Raw genomic sequence first — 21,566 nt, 5'->3', positions numbered from 1 at the left:
ACATAAACCCGGAAACAAATTGGTTAAGATTCCAATAAACATATTATCTTTAAAACATGAATGTAACATTTAGAGCTAAATATTTACTAACACTAAAGAGAATGTATAGAGTTTGTGTATGTATTTTTGCTTTTTATTATGGTCAGGTCTACTCAGTAACCCTTTAATGATGTGAGGGGCCACACTTGAGGGGGATATCAAATAAGGCAATCACCTCTTTTATACAACCTCTTTAATTTTTACATTCAATTATTGTTAAGAGAAATTACCAATCTCTCAACAAAATGAACAAAACTTTTTTTTATTAACCACTTAAGCCCCGGAGGATTTTCCTGCTCAAAGACCAGGGCTTATTTTTCGATTCGGCACTGTGTGACTTTAACGGACAATTGCGCGGTCGTGCGACACTGTACCCAAATGAAATTTATGTCTTTTTTTCCCACAAACAGAGCTTTCTTTTGGTGGTATTTGATCACCTGTGCAATTTTTATTTTTTGCACTATAAACAAAAAAAGAGCGTCAATTTTGAAAAAATAACAATCTTTTTTATATGAAATTCCCCCCCAAAAAAGTAAAAATGTAATTTTTTTAACATTTTAGGCCAATTTGTTTTCTGCCTCATATTTTTGGTAAAAAAAAATTGCAAAAAGCGTATTTTGATTGGTTTGTGCAAAAGTTATTGTGTTTACTAACTAAGGGAAAGATTTATGTCATTTTTATTGTTTTTTTTTAACTAGTAATGGCGGCGATCTGCAATTTTTTTTGCGGGACTGCGACATTGCGGCAGACAGATCGGACCCCTGACTAAGATTTTTTGCACTTTTGGGGGTACCAGTGACATTACTACAGTAATCAGTGCCATAAATATGCACTGTTAATGTAAAAATGACACTGGCAGGGAAGGGGTTAACTTTATTAGTGATAAAGGAGTTAAGTGTGTCCCTAGGGGCATGCATCTAACTGTAAAGGGGCGTGGCTTGTGATGTAACCACAGAGACATACGATCCTACATGGCAGGATCATATGATCTCTGCTGTTACACCAGGGAGAATGACAGGCGGCTTTGTTTACATCAGCCGCCTGCCTTTCTCCCTCTTCAGCTGGAGATCGCAAGTGACCGGCGGACATCGGAGGTGTCGGTCACTCGCGCGGGGATGTCAGGGAACGAGCGGGGCAGGAGCGTGCCTCCGACGGCGCGCACTTGCCCCCTGCAGGCTCCTGGGCGAGCGACATAGTACTGCGTCGCTTTCCCCAGGAGGGGCTGACCACCGCAGTAAATATACTGTGGGCGGTCGGCAAGTGGTTAACCTTCTTAGCGGTATTCCCGAGCGTGGCTCGGGGTTAAATTTCAGAGCCAAAAGCGGTAACCCCGAGCCACACTCGGGGTACCGCCAGAAGCATCGCTGGATCCTGTAAGCAGGGTTACTTACCTTGTCACCGGGATCCAGCGATGTGTCCTGGCGGTGTCTCGCGCGGGTCTTCCTCCCGATCGTCTCCGTGCCCCGGCTTCCGTCTCCCACGACGTGACGTTCACAGGGGGGGGTGGAACCGGCGGCAAATTCAAATGTAAAAACACACCAAACACACTGATACTATTCAAAATAAAAAAAAATCATATTAGTTTGCCCCCCCCAGTGCCCTTTCCTGCAGTTTTACTGTACTTTTTATGTATATATATATATATATATATATATATATATATATATATATACGCATACATATATACAATTGAAACAATTATTAACCGCTTGTCGACCGCCGCAAGTACATATACTGCGGCGGTCAGCCCCGTGCAGGCAAAGTGACGTACCAGTATGTCACTCGCCTGTGAGCCAATAGGGGGCGCGCGTGCGCCATCGAAGGTGCGCTCCCGCCCCCGCTCGTTCACGGACACCTCTGTGCGAGTGACCGGTGGACCCGATATCCGCTGGTCACTCGTGATCGTCAGTTACAGAGGGAGAAAGGCAGGCGGCTACTGTAAACAAAGCCGCCTGTCATTCTCCCCTGTGTAACAGCAGAGATCATACGGTCCTGCTATGTTGGATCGTAGATCTCTGCTGTTACATGAAAAGCCACATCCCTGCACAGTTAGAAGCACTCCCCTAGGGACACACTTAACCCCTCCTTCTCCAATAAAGTCTCTATGGTCATTTCACAAGTCACGCCCCCCCCCACAGTTAGAATCACCCCCTACTCTCACATTTAACCCCTTGATCACCCACAGTGTTAACTCCTTCCCTGCCAGTGTTATTTTTACAGTAACAGTGCATATGTATAGCACTGATTACTGTAGTAATGTCACTGGTACCCCCAAAAGTGTAAAAAATGTCAGTCAAGGGACCGACCTGTGCGCCGCAATGTTGCAGTCCCGCAAAAAAATCGCAGATCGCCGCCATTACTCGTTAAAAAAAAACAACAAAAATGACAAAAATCTTTCTTTTAGTTAGTAAACGCAATAACTTTTGCGCAAACCAATCAAAATACGCTTATTGCAATTTTTTTACCAAACATATGTAGCAGAAAACAAATTGGCCATTTTTTTGGGGGCCAAATTTTATAGCTCATGATCAAGAAATCGCACAGGTGATCAAATACCACCAAAAGAAACTCTGTTTGTGGGAAAAAAAGGACGTCAAATTCGTTTAGGTACAGCGTCGCACGACCTCGCAATTGTCCGTTAAAGTCGCGCAGTGCCGAATCGCAAAATAGGGCCTGGTCAGGAAGGTAAAATCTTCCGGGGCTTAAGTGGTTAAAAAAAAATTTAAATAAATATCACATAGTTTGTAGACGCGATAACTTTTGTGCAACCAGTCAATACACTTTGTGATATTTTTTATATCAAAAATATAAAGCGGAAAACATATTGGCCAAAAATGATGAAGAAATTCAATTTTTTAAATTTTATTTAGATTATAATTTTCTTGATCAGTTTTTTCCTACAAAATAGACTGTCTCAGGGTGCTTCCAACTTATCTCTCCAAACTTTATTTGCAATGGTGACATTTATTGAAATGTTGTATCACGGACCATTGAGCTTGCCTGTTCATTTGGCATTCACTCTGAAAGGGTCACATAAAGGGGAGAATTTGATGTTGTGGATTTGAAGATGGTTAGCAGTATTTATCTGTAAATGGGAGGCAGTTCAGGCATAGCAACAAAGCTTTAATGGAAACAGCTTATTGCTTCCTTCTGTATCTTATTTATGCTACAAAAATCTAATGAGTTATTGTACTTCTTTCTACTTGTTAAGAAAATTGGGATTTTTTTTTGTTTACTTTGTGAAATAGTTTTATACCGCCAGAGATGAGGAAATCAATCTGCCAATATCAAAACGCACTCTGTATTAGGCTCATTGAAGCAAGATGCAGATTTGCAAACATCGCTTTATCTGCTGCTATTTAATGGCACTTTCTTCTTTTAACCACTTCTGGACTGGAAGGATTTGCACCCTTAATGACCAGCCCATATTTTGCTATTCATCACTGTGTTACTTTAACAGACAATTGCGCGGTCGTGCGACGCTGTACCCAAAAAAAATTTATGTCATTTTTTTCCCACAAATAGAGCTTTCTTTTGGTGGTATTTGATCACCTGTGCGAATTTATTTTTTGCTCTATACACAAATAAAAAGAGCGACAATTCTGAAAAAAAATATAATATATTTTTTTCACATTTAGCTATATACTATTCCCATAAAAAAAATTAAAAAATCAAACTTTTTTAACATTTTAGGCCAATTTGTTTTCTGCTACATATTTCTGGTAAAAAAAAAAAAAACGTAATAAGCGTATTTTGATTGGTTTGCACAAAAGTTATTGTGTCTACTAACTACGGGAAAGATTTATGTCATTTTTATTGTTACCTTTTTTTTTTTACTAGTAATGGCAGCGATCTGCGATTTTTGCGGGACTGCGACATTGCGATGGACAGATTGGACCCCTGACTGACATTTTTGACACTCTTGGGGGGACCAGTGACATTACTACAGTAATAATTAGTGCTAAAAATATGCACTGTTACTGTAATAATGACACTGGCAGGGAAGGAGTTAACACTGTGGGTGATCAAGGGGTTAAATGTGAGCCTAGGGGGTGATTCTAACTGTGGGGGGGCATGGCTTGTGAAATGACCATATAGACCTGTGTTCCTATATAGAAGGATCACAGGGGCTCTATGATCATTCCAGGGAGAAGAACGGTCAGCTGTGTTTACGATCATGGGTCATGGGTGTCAGACGGCAATTGTAACCGCCTGACCACTGCTTCGCACTCGCCGCCTAGCCTCCTGCTACAGATATATATATATAGTTACGGCGGTTCACGCAGGGGCGGCTGCCAGCATAACTGTGGCGGGCGGTCGTAAAACAGTTAAAGCTGAACTCCAGGCATTTATAAAAGACACAATGTAATTGTGCTCTTTATTCCTAAACAAATTGTTGCATTTATTTTTTAAATGCAAGCAGTGTAAGTACCTAGGGTCCTGCAAAAGAGCTGTGCTATTCCCAGTACTGGATGGATAGAAATGCAAATTCTTTGGCAAGTAAAAAAAAAAAAAAAAAGTATGTGTAAACGATCACCTTGTAAAACAATACATTGAGTTTAAAATAGAAATGGAAGACAAAACATTTGTGTATCTATATTAAAACATCATAAATACCCATTTCCCCTCTTTTTTATAAGTGACATACACTCTGTTCTCAGCTGCATATGGAGCTTAGAGCTGGGGAAGGAGAAACTGCAGCTCACTGATCTTTCCAGTGAATGGTTTTGAGGGGGATATCGGCACAAGTCTGATCATTGGAGGAGAGCAGGATGAGTTCAGCTAGGAAATGAATCACGCTGTGCTCTCATGCCTAGTGTAGTCAGTTTTAGATTTTAGGAAACCAGAGGAACTGGCTGGAACACCAGGTATTTCACACTAAGGAAGCAATACAGAGAGAACAGGATACTTTTTTATACAAGTACAGCAGGCACATATCAGGAATATAAAATGTTCGTTTTACATATCATTAAATTGTATTTCATCTGTATATTTAGCTGTTTAAAAAAAAGGGTTAATTAACCCCATGCACTGCTCAGCTTGACAAGTATGCAGGGATGGTTACATGGTCCAGGATACAGACGCTCTGTGTTAGGGTCTGTGCGCCTGTCTTTACGTATCTGCCAAACTCTGCTGTGCAGATGAGTCTGTACAGCAGATATGTGTCCATTCACTAAAATGCCTGCACATAGCTCAGGACTAGGACAGGAAAATAACCAAAGGGCTCTTCATACTGTATGGGGCTGATCACCCATGTCAATTAGCCCTAACAAATAAAAAACCCACAAAAGATAGAGACAATAAATATCCGCAGACTACATGATATGTTGATTCTCAATCTCCACAAGTGAGAGAGCTTTACTCTAATTTGACAATATACCATTCAGTATTAGGCAGCCGCCCAAAGAAGGCATCCTAAAATATGTAGCACCCTTTTCAGTTGACTGACCAGCCCCATACTGAAAGGGGTAGATTCTTCTGAACCACTTGAACCCCAGCAGTTAAATGGGCTTTGTGTAATTTATTTGCTTCCTGAAGGTTTGTTGGTACCCCCTTGCAGTAAACTAATTGAGGGTCCATTGGGTCATTTAACTACCATGCAAGAAATAAGAAACTATTGCTTTAAAATAATTTTATAATAAATAACTTCTACCCCCTCCTCTATTAATCAGTCAATCTATTGAAAATACACTAGATCTGCTCTTTTATTTAAAAAAAAATATTAAGATGTGAAATTAAGGGAAAATAATTACTTATGCCTGTCAAGACCATCATTTTTATTGGTCCTTTATCATTTCGGGATGTCCTTGTCACCAGCCCTCTAAAGAGTTTTCCATAGGAATAAGAATTTACAGAAGTGCTTGACTCTCAGGTGACAGAGCAGAGTTGGGAGGTGGGTTGACTCCCTTCTTGAATTATGAAGAACAGTTAAAATCTGGAATGGAGTGAAATAATTTTTTTATTATTTCCAGCTACTGTGTATTTTCAATATGTAAGCAAGTTAAAAAAGTATTATCTTTATTTCCAGGCGATGCTTCGGGATGGTGTGGAGATCCAGGGGTACCTGCGCATGGGTCTAGAGAAGGTGAAGAATTTCGAACAAAGAGTATAATGCGATTCACCTGTGATGTTGGATACACACTTCATGGTTCTGAAGATAGGACATGTCTAAGCAATGGATCATGGACTGGAAGACAACCAGAATGTAAAGGTAAGCTGACAACACTGGCCATAACTGAAAGAGTTTTCACCTAATTTTTTGTCTCAATAACTCAACAACAGTTAGGAAATCCCAATGAAGACAACAACAAAAACCTACCAAAGCCTTCCCTGTACTTAGAAGGGTTGGGGGGCTCCCTCGGATTTACCCCTTGAGATATTACTTTATGTTTATTCTGTTTTTATTAAAGTCTGAAAGTGCATATAACAACAAAATGAGATGACAATGACAAGGAAATGGCACTTGACGATTTGGAAACAAATTGTGATCAGTATAATACAAAGCAATAACATTAAGTCATAGTTACTTGATACAATATTGTAGGATGACATATCGTTTTGTGCGACTCATATATGTAGACGACCAGGGCAAGGACCGATTCAATTAGGTGGGTCGTATATAAGTCAGCTTTATTTAGCATCCTATAGTAAATATACATCAGAACGTTTTTGTCCAGGGCATAAGGATCGTAATGTGATAGTTATCAGAAGAGGGGAGAGAAAAAAAAAGGGGAGGGAAAGAAAAGTGAAAGGGAGAATGAGACCCAGGCATTGTAAATGGGGACCACCTTTCTTGATCCGAGAAAAAGGTGAGTATGATTAGATATTGTACCAAGAAGGTCAGAGGTAGGAAGCTAATTTAGAGGAATATCGAAAGTGATTCCAAACTGATCAGGACAAAGCATATTCATCAGTTTTTTTCAGTTTCCCAGGAAATCAACCTCTCCAAATGGCATATAGAGTCCATTTTGCTGGCCCAATCATAAAGGAATGGGGGTTGTTGTTTTTGCCAAGCCCTAGCAATGACAATTTGTGCTACAGTCAAAAAGTGTCAAAGAGGTAGCATGGAGAGCATTGTGATGAGTGGGGAGTTATCAATTTTGTCCCCGATTAATTAAAGGTAGAGATGAAGTATTTTGTCTCAGAACGGTGATATTAGAGGACAGGAGTGGCAGATGTGGGACATGGTGCCTGGAGCCTTTAAGCATCTCCAGCAAGTGTTCGATATGAGTGGGTTTATTTTGTGCAAAGTAGTAGGGCATTGATACCATCTAGCAAGAATCTTATAATTGCACTCTTGTGCTCTGGAAGAAATTGAGGTTTTGTAGGTAAATGTCAGTATTTTATCCCAATTGAAGTCACCACTAGGACAGTTAAGTTCTTGTTCCCATTTATCCATGAATGGAGGATTTTGTGGTAGGGCAGTTATTAGTAGAACTTGGTAGATGTGAGATAGGGGGTGCAGTGGTCTGTCAGATTGGGTCAGTAAGCTTTCAAACTCAGTGAGTGGCCTCGTCAGGGCATCGGTGGGAGTACTAGCCGAAATGTAATGGCGGAGTTGGGAGTATTCCAGCCAAGACCTGGTGTGAGTGTGACAAGACCCTATCAATGGTGACAGTGGGGTCAATGCACCTCCCTGTAGGGTGTGGAATAGCAATAGTTTGTCCACCCTATTCCAGATGAGAAAGTGGGGTTTGTGAAGAGCAGGAGGGAATGCGAGGATAGCAAAAAGCGGAAACCATGGGCTAGGTCTTGAGATATTATTTTAGCCATGATTAGCCTGAATAATTTACTTAATTTGTATGCAATCATGAAAAGAGATTATGCTTTTTACTTACAATGAAGTTGGTTTTCCAAGCCATGTGGATTAATAAATTTAAGGCTGGCCTTAGGTAATTATTTATTTTTTTTTTCAATCAACCAGTGTGTTGAATGAAAAAACTAAACAATTTCCCCATCCTCATATTTAATGTGAGTAGGGGAATCAGTCCTGATGAGCTGTTTTATACAATACAATACATACAATGATCAGTGTTGCTTTAGCTGGCAGCACTGTTTGTTTGGGAAAAACCCGAAGGGCTGGTTGTACATAAGTCGATCTACTTGTGTACAACCAGCTAGCCCATACATGGATCGAAATTGTTCAGCCAGCTGAGTTTTCAATCCATGTATGTCTGGCGTAAGACACAAGCACAGTGTACATTATCACACAACTAGTTAAAGTGCCTGTCTGAGGAATGTATAACAAAGTGTTGATAATTATACTGCTAAGATGTGTTATTTGTGGAAATATCTGTATGTGGAGAAGCCAACATATACAGTATAAGGTACCAGCAAAGCTGAAAAAGGCCAGTTTTCTCTTTAAATTTTGTATTTGCCTCAAAGACTTCCAATAAGGTAGCAGTTCTTTTTAAAGTGGTAGTAAACACCTCTTTTCAATTTGTACCTACATGTAAGCCTATAATAGGGCCTACCTGTAGATATAGTGAATATCTCGTAAACGTGTACCTTTTAGGAGATATTTACATCTGTAGCAGCCAGTGACATCACTGAGGCATGCACACTATGCTCTCAAAAGGCAGCATATTTGAAAGTGCTGTCCATTGAAAACACTGTGCCGTGATTGCGCAGGAGTGACGTCATCATGGCCCGGTCATTCAATTAGCTGGAGCATGAGAACCCGGAAGGAAGACCAGGTGAAGATGGAATCCATGTCAGCGGTAACAGTGTGCTGCTGGAGGGATCCCTTTTGAATGAAGTATTTTAGAGTGTGCTAGTATGCAGTGCTTACTAGCACATTATGCCATAAATTTGCAGGAGGGAAGGGGTTTTTATTTTGTTTTGTTTTTTTGCTTTTTTTAGTAAGACTGTACTACTGCCTTAATACTTGGGGTAACGTTTTCTTCATCTGTAAGCAATTAGTTAGATCGATAGATAGAATAAAGTCAGAGTAACATTATAGGATACGGTTATTGGATTTAAAGTAGAATTTCAAGCAAACCTTAACTAACCTTAAATCTGTCCCCTCCCCTCCTAACACTTATGCTAACTAACTTGCGTAAGAAAGATATACTTGCCTATTTACAGCTTACTCCAGTTCAGTCTCTTGCTCCCCCAAGTCAGCCAGGGCAACTGCAGGGGAGAGGAAGGAGCTCTCACAACAGATAGGTCATTGAAGCCTATGGGTGATGCCACGCTCCCAGGTATTACCAGCCTTTGTCGGAGTGCTCTCTTCACTCCCATTCAGCACGCACTGGCTGACACAGGGGTGATCATGTCCCTGAATTGGAGTGAGCTGAAAATAAGTATACAGATCTTTCTTACACAGGATAGTCAGAATAGGTATGAAGATGGTAGAGGCAACAGTTTTAATAGTAGTTAGGTTTTGGCCAAAATTCAGCTTTAAGCCATCAGTGATATTTGGTAGGTCTATAAGGGTTCTTAAAATATAAACTATATACACTGTAAGGCCACCTTACCCTCATGCCTATATACATTACTACAAATTGTATTGAATACCCCTCCCTCCCTTAATGCTACAGTACACAAAAACAGTTTGGGGAGGCCAATGACAGCATGACTGTGCCCCTGTTCACAGGGCCAAGCCTTATGGGCCATACACACTATAAGATTTTCTGAAGACTTTTTCCTTTAGACTTACCAAAACCATATAATATGAGGTCAAACCTAAACACTTTCAATTTGTATGCAATCTGGCAGGTCCTTGCACTACATAGAAAAGGTAAATCTGAAGGAAATCTAACCACAAAAGTTGGATAGTGTGTATCCAGCTTTAGTTAGGCAAATTTGGTGTGGAGGAACTTATGTATCCTGCACAGAGCCATGACCTGAAATCTTTTGAGCACCTTTGAAATAAAGTTAAATGCCAATTGCAAGTCAGGTCTTCATGTACGTAATCAGTCATTGACCTCACAAATGCTTTTTTAGATGAATGACCAGCTACCTAATGTCCCCCTCGAAGATCTTGTGAATAGCCTTTCTAGAACAGAGTAATCTGGTATACCTGCAAAGGATCTAAATTATTTTGGAAAATATGTCCTACAAGCTCAGATAGATGTCAGGAACGTTTGGCTGTATAGTGTAATTTGTGTTTGTCTGTGAAATATTGTATATAGCTATTAAACTATACACTTGCGTGGGGGCAGAGATTGAAAGGTTCCGAGTTGAGAAGTTCGGTGCCACCATACAAATGAATAAAATAAAAACACTTCTTTTCATGGAATGAGCAACATTCACAGGGTCATAATTGGGTTTACATGCTGAGCGGTGATTAAGAATACTATTAAACACAGCCAAAGATCAAATTGCTAGTGACATCTGTAAGTTTGTTACAAGGACTCTGTAGAATTTCTACAATTACTTAAATGATTTTTTGAAGGGAATTGAATCTCCAGCTTTGTACTACACATCATTTTCTGATGTCTTCTAGGAGCTTGTATTCACTTTATCTTTATGACTCTATCTGCTCTTCAAGATTTTCATCTCTTTTTAAACAAGGTGGCTTATTTCTCAAATCTTCATTTAACATGCTGCCTGCCGCACAGCTTCCACTGCTGCTTTTAAGCACACCTTGAAAAGGATAAAAATCTGTCCTAAATCCTGAGAGAAACAGACGAGCCTGGCTATACTACATGACTTTGTTTCATCTCAGTTGTAACCAACACAAAGGCAAATATAGCATTGTGCTCTCTGCTTTTATCTTTATTAACACACACGTTCTAAGGGTTGTTTAGTTCAGTTGACAAGAAAATTGATTAGAATTTAAATCTGGTGTCACGTGTCTATGAATCACTTGTGTCCCTAAGCCTGTTCCCCTCTATAACTCCCTTGAGTCCTCGAGTGTTTTTTGCATTTCGATAATTTATCAGTTTCACACCAGATATTATTATTATTATTATACAGGATTTATATAGCGCCAACAGTTTGCGCAGCGCTTTACAATGTGAGGGAAGACAATACAGTTACAATACAATTCAAAACAGGAGGAACTAGAGGGTCCTGCTCATTAGAGCTTACAATCTAGAAGGGGGGGTCAAGTGAAACAAAAGGCAATAACCGTGAGGGATGGGCTGATGGAGAAAATGGAGGTATATTTGTTAGGTGTGGGTAGGATAGACTTCTGTGAAGAGGAGGGTTTTCAGAGATCGCCTAAAAGCTGATAGAGTAGGAGATAATCGGACAGATAAGGGTAAGGAGTTCCATAGGATTGGAGAGGCTCTGGAAAAGTCCTGGAGGCGGGCATGGGAGGAGGTGACGAGGGAGCTAAAGAGCAGGAGGTTTTGAGAGGAACGAAGAGAGCGATTAGGTTGGTATTTTGAGACTAGACTAGTGATGTAGCTGGGGGCTAAGTTGTGGATTGCTTTGTAAGATGTTGTAAGTATTTTGAATTTAATTTGTTGTGTGAGCGGAAGCCAGTGGAGGGCTTGACAGAGAGGAGCAGCATACACTGAGCGATTGGTAAGGTGGATGAACACCTTTTAGTATTTGATAGTTACATTTTATACATTGATTTTATTGGGCAGACTTGGCTTTTTTTCTAGCTGATTTGGATACATATATATTTTTTCTTGGTTAAATGGGGAAGAAATTTGGAAAAAAATTGCATTTTTCTGTAAGATTTCCCAATGCAATTTTACATAATTTTGCAGCCTCAGATATTACCCCCAACATACAACAGACAAAGTCTGCTGATTAAAATTACATCACGTAAGTGTGTTTTTTACGTAACATAGTGACATGGTTGTCACCGATACCTGGCACTTATGCTGGATAGGTCCTGCAGAAGCTGCTGAGTCCCAGTGCCATATTAAAACAACATTAGCAGAAATAGCCACTATCCCAACGCCTTTTTAACCACTTAGTATTTGGGCCAATTCTGCAACTTCTCTCCTACTTTTATTTTTTTTTTCTAGAAAATTACTTAAAACCCCCAAACATCATATATATTTTTTAGCAGAGGCCTATAGAACAAAATGATGGGTGTTGCAATTTTTTATGTCACACCGTATTTGCGCAGCGGTTCTTCAAACACAATTTTTTTTTGTGAAAAAATACACCTTAATGAATTAAAAAAATAACAAAACAGTAAAGTTGACCCAATTGTTTTGTAAATTGTGAAAGATGATGTTATACCGAGTAAATAGATACCTAACATGTCATGCTTTAAAATTGCGAACGCTTGTGGAATGGCGACTACGGTACTTCAAAATCTCCATAGGTGACGCTATACATTTTTTTACAGGTTTCCTATGTAGAGTTACAGAGGAGGTTTTGCACTAGAATTATTGCTCTACGATCACGGTGATACTTCACATGTGTGGTTTGAACACAGTTACAAATGCAGGCATGAATGTTTACTATGCAGGTGACACTGTAGTGCAAGCAGACATAATCTACATGACAGTGACAACTCTGCTCTGAATTCAAAAGCAGTGCCGTGGATTTCACTGGCAGTATCAATATGGGGCCTACCAAAAACTAGTAAAGTGCTTACTGTAAGCAATAAAAAGCTGATGGGGATTCTAGCTGTTGCCTGCTCTGATAAACAGAAAATCTACAATAACAACACAGACAGAAATAATCTATCACTTCTTGTCTGCTAAAATTGTTGTTATCAGGACAGTGAAGCTGGATGCACACTATACAATTTTCTTTAAAGTTTTTCCTTTAGATTTACCAAAACCATATAATATGAGGTCAAATCCAAACACTTTCACTTAGTATGCAATCAGGCAGGCCCTTATACTACATAGTTGAAGGTAAATCTAAAGGGTAAATCCTCTTGTTCTGGTGACAAGCGTGTAAGACAGGAATTCCCTTCACTTTGTATAGATTTCCTCTCACTTAGGCTTGGATGATACAACTAAAAGCCCATTGAATGGACAGGTTTTTATTTGCATCGTCCAAAAGTTAATCCTGGTATCCTGATGTTCCCTGTGAGGACCTAGGATCAGGTATCCTAAGGCATCGAAAGCGACCAATTTCCTGCATTGGGAGAGGGGTATTCTCCGTATGCAAACTCTGAAGGTTGTGTTACCACTACAAACTGGTCATTTGCAATATCTCCAAATGTAAATTACAATTTTGTATTTCTTTAGAATCTTTTTTTTTTTGTTTTTTGTTTTACACTGTTGATTTACTGCACCACAGGAGCTCTTTGGCCTCTTCTCTTATTGATTTTCCTCTGGTGGACACTAAAGAACTTTTGTTTCTTTATTACACTATTTTCAAGTACCATCAATCCACAGATACTCCTCTCACTTACTGTTGTATTTCTAGGACAGTGACACAGAAGTTTTAACCCTTCCCTACTCCCTTTCTTCTTACTCTGGTCAAATCAAAACAGTTTTGGCTGTACATCACCATTGGTGAAAACATTCATTTGTTTCATTTGGAATAGAACATATTATCAGAAGATCCTTGAGCAGTTGGAAAAATCCTTCATGCAATAGGTACCTGATGTTACATGCAAATCTTGAATTTTATAACAAAAATTGGTTTTGCTCAACTTATGAAGACCCATTACTATGGGTCTTGTTATGTAAAGAAAGTGAAGAAATGTAAACAGCACACCAAGGATTTCTTGAAAGGGTTCAAATCAAAGTCTTATTATGGTGGTCAGCATATAAAAGTTGTATATTCATCATGTAACCACATAATAAAGCTTTGGACCCTTTCGAGGAATCCTTGGTGTGCTGATGACATTTCTTCACTTTGATTATCCACGGTTTCCAGCCAATGGTCATTACAGCACCCATCATTACTGAACAGCCGGTATTCTTGATTGTGTGCATGGGGAATATTGTGTTTGGAATTGTTATGTAAAGAGTGGCCTCACTGACCAATAGAAAGCTCCAGAAACAAATAGGTCACAGTCATTTTTCATATGAGAATTAGAACTTTGCACAGATCTGCTGAGTCTTTTGACATACTCATACATTTTTCATTATCTGATCAATTTGAATTGTGAGAGGTTTACTGTAAGCTGACATTAGTGCCTTTCTCCAATGCCAAGAGCTAGCAGCAAAATGTGTTTTCCTGTCATTTGCAGCTATTGATTCTAGAGATTTTTGCTAAACGTTTACGCCTGGCTTATAACCTTGTGCATTCATTGAATATGCCAGATCAGACTGGCCCCCAGAATCTGCAAATGATTGTGCTCTTAATCAGCTAAATGTTAAAAGCTCCATGTAAATGATGTCCTCCTGTCATATGAATAAAATGGGAGTGACAAACTGGGAAATACACATTTTGCTATGCATTAGCAAAAAAGTTTTTGTCACCCACTGCATGTGGCCTTGTTGGTCAAATAATGCTAGCTCAAACTGGAATCATTTTCTCATTCACAAAATGTCTGTATTTTTTTTTTTTTTTAATTTACCGCTGTCCTGCGAAAGTTTTCATATAGTAGATCCTGACAGTGTGCATTAAACTGTATGTACACCTAAGAAAAAATGATCTATATATATATATATATATATATATATATATATATATATTATATATATATATAATATCATTATAAATAAGTGACCTACAGTGACATTAGATAAGTATCCCTCGAAAATTCCATTATTTTCTCACATTTAGTCAGTTGTATCTGTTAATCCAGCCAGTATATGACCTTGCTTTGCTTCCTGTCCAAGGGTGACAACACTCCTTCTACTGTTTCCTAAGAAGGTGCAGCAGGGTCACTCCAGGGAAAGCAAACCTGTGGTGAACTGCAGGCATATGTGCCAACAAACAGCATGAACAGAATCTGGGTAGCCGTGGCTCCCATCTGTCAGGGCCCAGATTTATGCTTGCACTGTCTTAAGGAAGAGCTAGGCATTATAAGATGTGAAGTCACAGAATACCTTGCATATCACAGGTATAATGTATGTACCCAAATTTATAGCCTAGGAGCAAAAAACAGGAAGTGGTGGCCAGGGGCCAGGGCGTACACAGTGGAATCATTTGAATGAATTAAAAAGAGGATTTTGAAATAAAATGTATGAATTAATACAACTACTGTATAAGGTTCATGAAGTACAAAATTATGTTTATTTTTGTGAGGATTTAGTTCTACTTAAAGAATATTTAAGCCCAAGAACAAAAAAATATATATTATAGTGCAGCTTACCAGTCCTTAAAAGTTATGGCTGCATTAGTTTTATTTGCTAGGCTAAGTACATTTTCTGCAAGTACGAAAAATGTTCTGTTGACACTAATAGAGATCCAGTGTCCTTGTAACTTCTTGTGCGCTGAGCTGAAACCCTATTCATTGTTATCAGTTTACCTAACTATCTTCTGTAGATTAAATAATGCATTACCCTATGGGAAGAGGGTAGGGGGAAGTGTTCTATAGGACTGTTTTTGGGTGTCTTTAGGTGCCTATGCTGCCCTTCCATAGATATAATACAGTGAATGAGTGTTGTCACCCTAGGACAGGATGCATGTTACTGAAAAGATCATCAGCTCAAAAAGGGATTAGTCCAATGGTATATTTGGAAGGCAATTACAGAATGGAAGAAAAGGGAGAATATACAAACATGCTAATGATGCCCAAGTAAATTCCAATGTGGTATCCTAGCACTGCAAGGTTGGGGTGTTATCCATTTTGCCATCATGCTTCCCACAAGTTAGCATTTAAAGCTACTTACAAATGTAATTACATAGGCCCAATACAAATGCCCAATGCCAATTCATTACAAGAATGAACAAAAACCTGATATGAGCAAACGCTATTATTAACATGTTAAAAAAATCTCCTGGTGTTTTCAATTCAGACAGCATCTTGCCTTGCAAAATTATATTCTATATGAACAAAGACCTATATAAGCTCATTCTTGCTTTAAATATTTTTCCTGGTGTATTAGTCAACAAGCCATTTTTTTTTTCTCGGTTAAGCTACACATCTTTCAGTGAAACAGTTTAGACATAATGTTCTGAGGTGTCATTAAGGCATCTAATATATTTCACATAATCAACAGCCTAATGCTTTTCTAGCCTTTCCCTGTGTAATTGAGCCAAGAAACAACAGTCCTGAAGGCAGTGAAATGTATTATGGATGCTTATTTACTTGCTGCAGGAATAAGTTGTCAATAACGAGAGCGGCAGTTAGATAACTCAATAATAATGGTGGTATACAATGAGTGACATGGCATCAATAATGGGGATTCAGGGCAACCTTGTCATAACAAACTCAATAATTAAGTACAGATACAGACTGTAAACACACTACATGCAACTATTGTGACAAATGTGTCACTATACCAGCAACAAATAATGGAACTCCAAGTTGGCTAGTTTTGGAATTCAATGTCTCTGAAAACAGTTTTTCAGATACATTGACACTGGGGTGAAAATTTACCATTGTTGGAAAAAAGAAGCTCATAATATGATGTTGTAAATTTGGCTACTATTAATAATTTTTAGAAAACAAAATTAGATGTTTTCTGGTGAGTCGGGACATGCTTTCATGAGAAGAAGATAGTTAACCACTTAAGCCCCGGAAAATTTTACCCCCTTCCTGACAAGGGGGTTTTTTGCGATTTTTTACTGCGTGAATTTAACGGACAATTGCACGGTCGTGCGACGCTGTACCTAAACGAATTTCACGTCCTTTTTTTCCCACAAACAGAGCTTTCTTTTGGTGGTATTTGATCACCTGTGCGATTTTTTGATCATGCGCTATAAACAAAAAAAGAGCGTAAATTTTGCAAAAATAACAATATTTTTCACTTTTTTTATATGAAATTTCCCCCCCCCTCCAAAAAAATGTAAAAATCAAAATTTTTTAACATTTTCAGCCAATTTGTTTTATGCTACATATGTTTGGTAAAAAAATCGCAAAAAGCGTATTTTGATTGGTTTGTGCAAAAGTTATCGCGTTTACTAACTAAGGGAAAGATTTTTGTCATTTTTGGTGTTTTTTTTTTTTTACGAGTAATGGCGGCGATCTGCAATTTTTTTTGCGGTACTGCGACATTGCGGCGGACAGATCGGACCCTTGACTGACATTTTTGACACTTTTGGGGGTACCAGTGACATTACTGCAGTAATCAGTGCTATACATATGCACTGTTACTGTAAAAATGACACTGGCGGGGAAGGGGTTAACTGTATTGGAGAGGGAGGGGTTAAGTGTGTCCTAGGGGCGTGTTTCTAACTGTGATGGGACATGTCTCCTATTGTAAAAACAGAGATCAACGGTTCTACATAGTAGAACCGTCCGATCTCCATTTTTACACAGGGGAGAATGACAGGCGGCTTGTTTACATAAGCCGCCCGCCTTTCTCCCGCTCTACCGACGATCGTAGTGTGACCGGCGGACATCGTGTCCGCCGGTCACATGCGTGGTACTCCTCTGTGAACGAGCCGGGGCGGGCGCGCGCTCGCCCGCTATTGGCTCAAAAGCCGGTCACAGGCTAGCGACGTAGATCTACTTCACTCTGCCTGGCCGGGGGGCTGACTGCCGCAGTAAATATACTGTGCGCAGTCGGCAAGCGGTTAAGCAAATAATATTGTAACATCATCTGGTATTATGGATGGTTTGGTGTTCTTACTGCCCTTACACATCTAAAAACGGATTGTTTTCCTATGCTTTCCTTAAAACTGTGTTTTGTATTGATTAACCTTCCTAGCGGTATTCCCGAGTGTGACTCGGGGTAAGATTTTAGTGCCAAAAGCGGTAACCCCGAGTCACACTCGGGGTAGCGCTAGGAAGATCGCTGGATGCTGGAGGAGGTTTTACTTACCTTTTCTCCGGGATCCAGCGATGTCTGCGAGCGGTGTGCGGCGGCGGAGCTCTCTCCCGATCGTCTGCGAGCCCCGGCTTCCGTCTCCGGCGACGTGACGTCCGCCGGGGGGTGGAACCGGCGGCAAATTCGAATGTAAAATGCACCAAACACACTGATATCGTTCAAAATAAAATAAAATCACATTACATTACCCCCCAGTGCCCTTTCCTGCAGTTTTACTGTACTTTTTATGTAAATATATGTATATATATATATACACACACACACATATTATATATATATATATATATATATATATATATATATATATATATATATATACATATATATGTATATATATATATATATATATATATATATATACACACGTATATATATATATATATATACACACGTAATTCTTGTGAATGAGCAGCCCAAACCAACTGTATACATTATATATATATATATATATATATATATATATATATATATATATATATATATACGTATATATATATATATATATATATATATATATATATATATATATATAATATATGTATACATAATATATGTATACATACATATATATATATATATATATATATATAATATGTATAATAAATGTATACAGTTGGTTTGGGCTGCTCATTCACAAGAATTACATGCTTTCAGCACCTAAAATAATGGTACCGCTTTCAGCACCTAAAATCCAAAAGAATCATACCGCCAGGGAGGTTAAGCATTCTGTGTATGACGGCAAAGCTATAAATAAAGAATTTAAAAAAAAAAAAGGAAATAAAATTAACATCTGATTTATTAAAGTGTATTTCAAGGCAAAATGTTTTTAGATTAAGGAAGGATTAAAAACCCTGTCTGTCTTATACTGGTATCCAGAGCTCCCTAGGAATGTTTCTTGTCCTGCTGACAGCTTTTTTTTCCAGATAGGACAAGAGGGATAATCTGAAAAAAGGGCACAGACAGAAATAAAAATCTGATTTATGTTACAGTCTTTCCTAACTCTACTGAAAAAAATACATTTTTATTTCAATCTGCATTGGTGTTGGAGAGTTTCCCTTTACCTGTTTTAAAGGACACTTGTCCTCTGACATTCCTCTTACAGAGTATATACAATGTAAATATAATACAAATTAAAAAATACAAAAAAATAATTACGTCAGCTGCCTTATTGTTTGAATAATGCAAATAACATTCAAGTCAAGATTATGACTTCTAGCTCAATATCATAAAGTCTGTTACCCTGTTTTGTGCTCTTCTATCATACAAAAAACAAAGATGGAAAATGCTTGGAAGACAAGTAAAACTTGGTGTATGACACCTTTACTGATGTCAGCTGGCCTATTGCAGAGCTTTGAACCAGGTTTTTATTGATTTCTACTTTGAATTTATAAGCATAGCAGGTTTGTTCTGTTCTTCTTTGAGCCATGCAGAACACCTGGGGCATTGAGTCACCTAATGGTTTCTTCTATTTCCCAGGAAGTTGAAGTCCAACTTCAACCAAAACTTTTTTTTACAATGGGATAGATGGAGTAAGGGTTAGAACATTGTTGCTTGCCATATGGTGATTGCATGTATTTTTTTTTCTTCTTAGCTGTACAATGTGGGAATCCAGGAACAACAGCAAATGGAAGGGTGTTTCGAATTGATGGGACAACTTTCTCTAGCTCAGTAATATATTCCTGCGTTGATGGCTACATTCTCTCTGGCACAAGCATCAGGCAATGTACAGCTAATGGCACGTGGTCAGGAAGCCTACCCAACTGCACAAGTAAGTTAGCGAAAAACAATTCCAGAACTTCCTATGCAATGATTGTCTTCCTCACCCCCACTTTTACCATCTAATTTATTAGCAAAATTAGAAAAAAGCCCATCTATCTTACAAGAGACCAAAAAGGGACTAGACTTCCTAACATTTAAATGTGTTGGTGGCATGGTATTTAGTTGTTAGCACTGAGAATAGTACTGATACCCAATATGGATTTTGGGTTCACCCGCCAGTTAAGAGTGATCTACCAAGGTTAACCTGTTCCTGTTAAAAGCAAAGCTAAACTGAAGAAGTGAAGATTTGCTATGTTATAGGGAACATCTAGAAATTTTAATTGTGTATGAGCAGTACCCTGAAAAAAAGGAATTTTCGTCTGGGATTCATCCTAAAAAATATCAGTTCACTTAGGGATTATGTGAGTATGCCTAGGCATTCCTTTGTCTCTAGTTTCATTACTGTATATCTAAAGAGTAAGCTAAACTAAAGCACTGCTGTCTGTGTTTGCTTGTGGGCAGGGCCAATGAGTTGCTATCAAATACAGAAGAATGGCACACAGAGACCCAAAGAAAGCGGCACAGTTATTATTTGGTTACACTGTAGGCAGGCAAATAACAAATAGAGTACGGCACCAAACTACTTGACTTAACAGTTCCACAAAATATAATACCTGGAGCCCAATATCACAAGAACACAGTTGCGGGAGATCTTAGCAATGTTGGCAGCACAGTGGCTATATCCCAGTAGTTAACAGACTGGCACTTTGGCAAGCTTACGCTATTGGAGCAGCATCCAAGTAAAGGGGTGGCTGTAGGCAAAGTGGTGGTGTATCGGCATATATATTTGGGTTCTAAGTGACAACATAGGAGCCCTGGGATTATTATTGCAGGCACCGGTGTCCCTATTCTGTCCTTCCTCATCAGGAACCTCTCCTTCGGCTAAATAAGCTGTCACTATCCAGTGTGGATCTATATATTCTATCCACTTCACAACAGTGTGCCAACTGCAGCACACTATTAGTGTTGCCCTCACTCAAGATGGCCACCGAGATCATCCAGTATTGCACTGTCCAATTGGACCACTGTTCCCCTAGTGACACCTATGGAGGCTGCATAGGAACAATGTTCCTCTCACCCTCCATTCCCTCTACACAGTGGTCAGTACACAGCACCACCCACAGAAAGAATGATAATTAGCACCTTCTTACATGCTAGTCTCATGAGATATGGAGAGAGGTTTGGTACTGTCACTACTTTGCTGCTCATTGTTCTTTCTGACGGCTATACCTTGACACTGCAAAGGTCTGACTCTACCCAAATGTCCTCCTTCACACAGAGCTACAGGACAGAACAAGACATCATAACTCTGTAAGGTGGAAAAGATCAAAAGCAAGGAGACCATAGACAATACAGCCTTGTTAACTGTCCAATACTTTCAGAGTTCAGTTGCTTTTGAATGTAAATTTCCCTAGCTGTAAAACAAGCAGAAATAAATAGCTGAAAACCATAACCTTCTCTGACAAAACTTTACAAATATGTAGCTGGCTTTTTGTACAACAAAATGACAATGATGCAATGCAGCTCTTTTTATCTTAATTGCATGTTTGATTGTTCGCAGTTATCAGCTGTGGAGATCCGGGCGTTCCTGCGAATGGTCTGCGATATGGAGAAGACTATATTGTTGGACAGAATGTTACTTACATTTGTCAGCCTGGATACAATATGGATCCCAAGAGCTCAATTACACGCACCTGTACAAGTAATGGAACTTGGAGTGGCGTTATCCCAGTTTGTAAAGGTACGTTTTATTATTTTATTTTCCAAAATACTGTAAAGTACAGCTATAAAATACACTTGCTTACCTTTGTTTTCAAAAATCAATAATCCCTACTTCCAATTCAAACATCCTGTAAGTGTCTCTGGAAGAAAATTGATTAAAATAGAAGTACAGACAAAGCTCATTTGACTTCACTTCTCCTGTGGATCACAGGAGTGCAGTTT

The 21,566-nt window shown here is 38.9% G+C and overlaps 1 protein-coding gene across 1 annotated transcript in view; it reads left to right on the top strand.

Moving 5' to 3' along the window:
* CSMD3 (CUB and Sushi multiple domains 3) overlaps positions 1 to 21,566 on the top strand; it is a 1,619,578-nt gene that overhangs the window by 1,461,007 nt on the left and 137,005 nt on the right. The window contains exons 58-60 of the mRNA XM_082258441.1: positions 6,068 to 6,250; positions 19,396 to 19,572; positions 21,184 to 21,363. Coding sequence (XP_082114567.1) covers positions 6,068 to 6,250; positions 19,396 to 19,572; positions 21,184 to 21,363 — 540 coding nt within the window. The remainder of the gene's footprint in view (positions 1 to 6,067; positions 6,251 to 19,395; positions 19,573 to 21,183; positions 21,364 to 21,566) is intronic.

Source organism: Pelophylax lessonae (assembly GCF_965119305.1).
Source record: "Pelophylax lessonae genome assembly, chromosome: 5".
Lineage (NCBI taxonomy): Eukaryota > Metazoa > Chordata > Amphibia > Anura > Ranidae > Pelophylax > Pelophylax lessonae.
Note: the sequence above shows the minus strand (reverse complement) of the source record. Positions and strands in the feature narration are given on the sequence as shown.